At 34.5% G+C, this 3753-nt stretch overlaps 1 protein-coding gene across 1 annotated transcript; it reads left to right on the top strand.

Annotated features, from left to right (window-relative positions):
* The first annotated feature begins 990 nt into the window (after positions 1-990).
* LOC131064816 (probable carboxylesterase 15) lies at positions 991-2067 on the top strand. Its single transcript, XM_057999086.2, has one exon. It carries the CDS (start codon positions 991-993, stop codon positions 2065-2067), a length of 1077 nt encoding a protein of 358 aa, XP_057855069.2.
* The last annotated feature ends 1686 nt before the right edge of the window (positions 2068-3753 follow it).

The raw sequence follows: 3753 nt of genomic DNA, 5'->3' as shown, positions 1-3753 counted from the left end.
CTTCCTTTGTAGATATCTCTACCTCTTTTTCATTATCTATCTCTCTATATCCCCCTATCATTCTATATGTATTCTCCCATGTATCTCTAAACATGTCCCCTTCTATCTGTCCATATATCTCCCTCCCTCTCTTCTCCCTATTTTTAGACCACTAGATCTATATCTATCTCTCCATATTTTTTCTTTCATCCGTTACTCTATGTCTATCTAGTTATCTTGCTATGTCTCTACCACTATATTTCTCCTTCTCTCTATATATCACTTCTTATCTCTATCTCTTTCTCACTCGTTTAACTATAAAAACTATTTGTTTTAACAATAACAGAAATACAGATAAATATTAATCATGGAAGAAAAAAAAAATATAGAAACCATTTGTTTTAACTATAACTCGGAAGACTAGTACTTTATGTGAACAAAAATCGTTAATGCCTTTGTTTCATTTTTGAATTTGGTGAAAAGAATAAACTATAAAACACTCGATATTTTTTTTTTGTTTCAGTGTTGGGAAAAAAATAAAAATAAAACATAATCTCTTTTCAGACGTCTTTATGATCTACTAACAGTGACTCTTGAAAATTGTGGTGGCAAATCATACAACGAACCAGGTGGAATTCGAGTCCATTCAACCGCACTTACCTTCGCCGGTCAATCAAGTGGAACAAAGGGCCAATTGACAAGCAACATTTGTTAAAAACAATTATTTTGCAGATGAAAGCTATTATGTGGTCAAAATGGATTGCAATGTGAAGCAATAAGAAAGTGAAAATGGCAGGCATGATAAAGAAATGAGTGCGTTTGCCCAGGCTTGAAATCTTTGTACTTTGTGTCAATAGGATATGAGCGGCATTGTCAACGTTCAAACAAAGTGGGCATTACAATATCGTCCAAACATCCTTGGGCTGCGAGGAGGAAGTCATAGGGCTATAAATAGATGTTCTTGAAAGGCTGGAGATATTGAAAAGGCAAATCTAAAGTTAAAAGCTGGAGATGGGCCTACAAGCAGTAGCAAAAAAGGAAAATGAAAATGAAGTGCAGAATTTGGTGGAAGACTTTGCGGGGGTCCTTAAACTGTACGACGATGGATCCATCGTTCGCACAGACCATCATCTGATAATGAATGTTCCTCCTTCTGAAAAGCCTGTTGCTGAGGATGGTGGTGTTGCCAGCAGAGATGTCGTAATAAACGAGGAACTTGGCATTTGGGTCAGAATCTACCTTCCAATTGCCACCGTCTCCAAATTACCCCTTTTGCTCTATTTTCATGGCGGGGGATTTTGTTTCCTTTCACCTGCTTTTATTGCCTCCCACCATTTTTGTCTGAAGTTGGCTGCCACCATTGGAGCCATAGTCGTTTCTGTGAATTACAGATTGGCTCCAGAGTTTTGTCTTCCCGCTGCCTACGATGACTGCATGGAAGTACTTCAATGGCTTCGGTCCTCGCTCTCTCAATCTGACCCCTGGTTAAACGCCTATGCCGATTTTAGGAACGTGTTTCTGGTTGGAGAGAGTTCTGGAGGCAATATTGTGCACCATCTTCTCATGCGAACTGCTTCTGCCATTCATGATAAGGGAAGCTCAGAAGACTCGGACTCAGACTCATGGGACGATGAAGATGAATTTGGCATCAGGGGAGCAATATTACTTCAGCCATTCTTTGGAGCACAAGAACGCACACAGTCGGAAATTCTTTGTCCAGCGGGCGCTGAGGTAAACGTACAACTTTGTGATACGTTGTGGAGGTTGTCATTACCGATCGGAAGCAGTAGAGATCATCCATTCAGCAACCCCGTTAAATATCTACAATTAGAGCTGCCTTTGCCTCCCATGTTGGTTGTTTTGGGAGGTAAAGATTGCTTGTGCGACAGAGGTGTGGAGTACTATGAAGCCATCCACAACTCCAGCAAGTGCAAGCGAATTGATTTGATGCTATTTGATGGAGAAGAGCATGGATTCTACCATGCATATTCTGTCAAAGAAGAAGAAAATGAAGAAGCTCATAACGTCAACACTACCAGGCTGATGCGCCAGGCAGCTCTATTCGTTTCTTCCAACCGCGCAAAATAATGAGATTGGCCGATGGCTCTGTCTAAATATGGTTATTTATGGTTCTTTTGTTTCATACTATCTTTGCATTCTGCCATAGGTTCAGTATTCCAGTATATAATCTGTGTTTTCTTTCTTTTCATCTTCTCCTTTTGCCTACAAATATTCGTATTCACTAATAATAATGTTGAATATTGTTTGACATTTCATTGTTGTAAGGATTTTAAAGTTTGTCACATGTTGTAGAGGCTCTCAATCTAGGCAATAAATTAATTTTATGTGCTTGCGTCACCATTCGTATATGTAAAGGAACAAGGAAATCATAGAAGATAAAGATTGTTCTCTCCATTTGTTTATTTTATTTATTAATTTATTTTTAATAATTGTAATTTTAAATCATATTTAAATAATTAAAAAGGGAAAATGTATCATATTTTTAATTTATTACCATAGATTAATTAACGAGTTAGTAAATGTTGATAATAAATAAAGTTTGAGTCTTAAAAATGTTTGAACAATTATTTAAAATTTAATCTAATTGTTCAAATATGTAAAAATGATTGTTGTCATGAACAAAAATGATTGTATCATGATTAAGATTGATTTTCATGATCGTGTCTTGTTTAGTATTTTTGTCATATGTGCTTATAGATTTGAAATTTTTTTATACACCCACTCAGATGTGGTGGCAAGAAATCTACAACTTACTCAATTAATTAGTTTGACCATTTTCAGTTCTTAGAAAAAAATTACAACATTAACTATAGCAATTTTAATTAAGTTCCTACCATTTTACCCTCTTTTATTAATATCTCTATCTACTTACAAACATGTAAAATCTATTTAGCATAGATACCTTTAATATATATCAAAAATAATTATATTATTGAAAATTTGATAGAGATTGTAATGTATAATGTCAAAAAATAATTAGTTCACTTTCTAATGGTTTAATCAATTGCTCTTTTCTTTAGCAATGAATGGATGATTGGGGCACATTTATATCTAACATATAAAATGGCGATGCAAGCTATGATGACTATTCATTGTCTTTCTTACATGAAAAAATAAAGTTATAATGATGTATTATGAATTCTTTTGTTTCTATTTATAATTCAATGTTTCTAGGGCATGACCTTGAATATGGAAACCTAGTTCCAAATTTTGCTAACATTGCTTGCAAGTCAATGAATAATATTTTCAAATTCAATTTTTATTGGTATATAGTTATTAAGAGATAGACTTTAATTTGTTTGATATAATCACAATTGATGTTATAATTGCAAGATAGACGTATGAGAACAATTACACCCATGAAATGTTAGAGGTTCATGAGTGTAGTGAACAAATGAATACTAATTGTTTATGGTGAAAATGGATAACAATAATAACAATATTGAAAGGCTAAATGAATTCAACCACCAAACCCCAGCCTAACAATCAACAAAGATCCACCATAACATATGAAGATTACCTAAGACAATGCAAATCACATGAAATCACAAAGATTATACCATCACATGTCCAATAGGGTTTTAATCTCCATTCTTCCTATCTCCATTGATCTTGCTTGATATATTTGCTCTTAGATTTTAATATGCACAAGAGCTCAACAAAGAATGGAATGTGGTTGCAAGTAGGATCGTAGTGTAGTCAATTGATCAAGTAGTTAGGATGCTTCATTAGAATGCTTGATTAGGGTTTGAC

The sequence above is a fragment of the Cryptomeria japonica genome, chromosome 10 (assembly GCF_030272615.1).
Source record: "Cryptomeria japonica chromosome 10, Sugi_1.0, whole genome shotgun sequence".
NCBI lineage: Eukaryota > Viridiplantae > Streptophyta > Pinopsida > Cupressales > Cupressaceae > Cryptomeria > Cryptomeria japonica.
The sequence above is the reverse complement of the archived record's forward strand: the minus strand, read 5'-3'. Positions and strand labels throughout refer to the sequence as shown.

What these genes read in the sequence shown, in the direction of transcription:
- LOC131064816 (XM_057999086.2), top strand. Translation starts at nt 991, where the DNA reads ATGGGCCTACAAGCAGTAGCAAAAAAGGAAAATGAAAATGAAGTGCAG.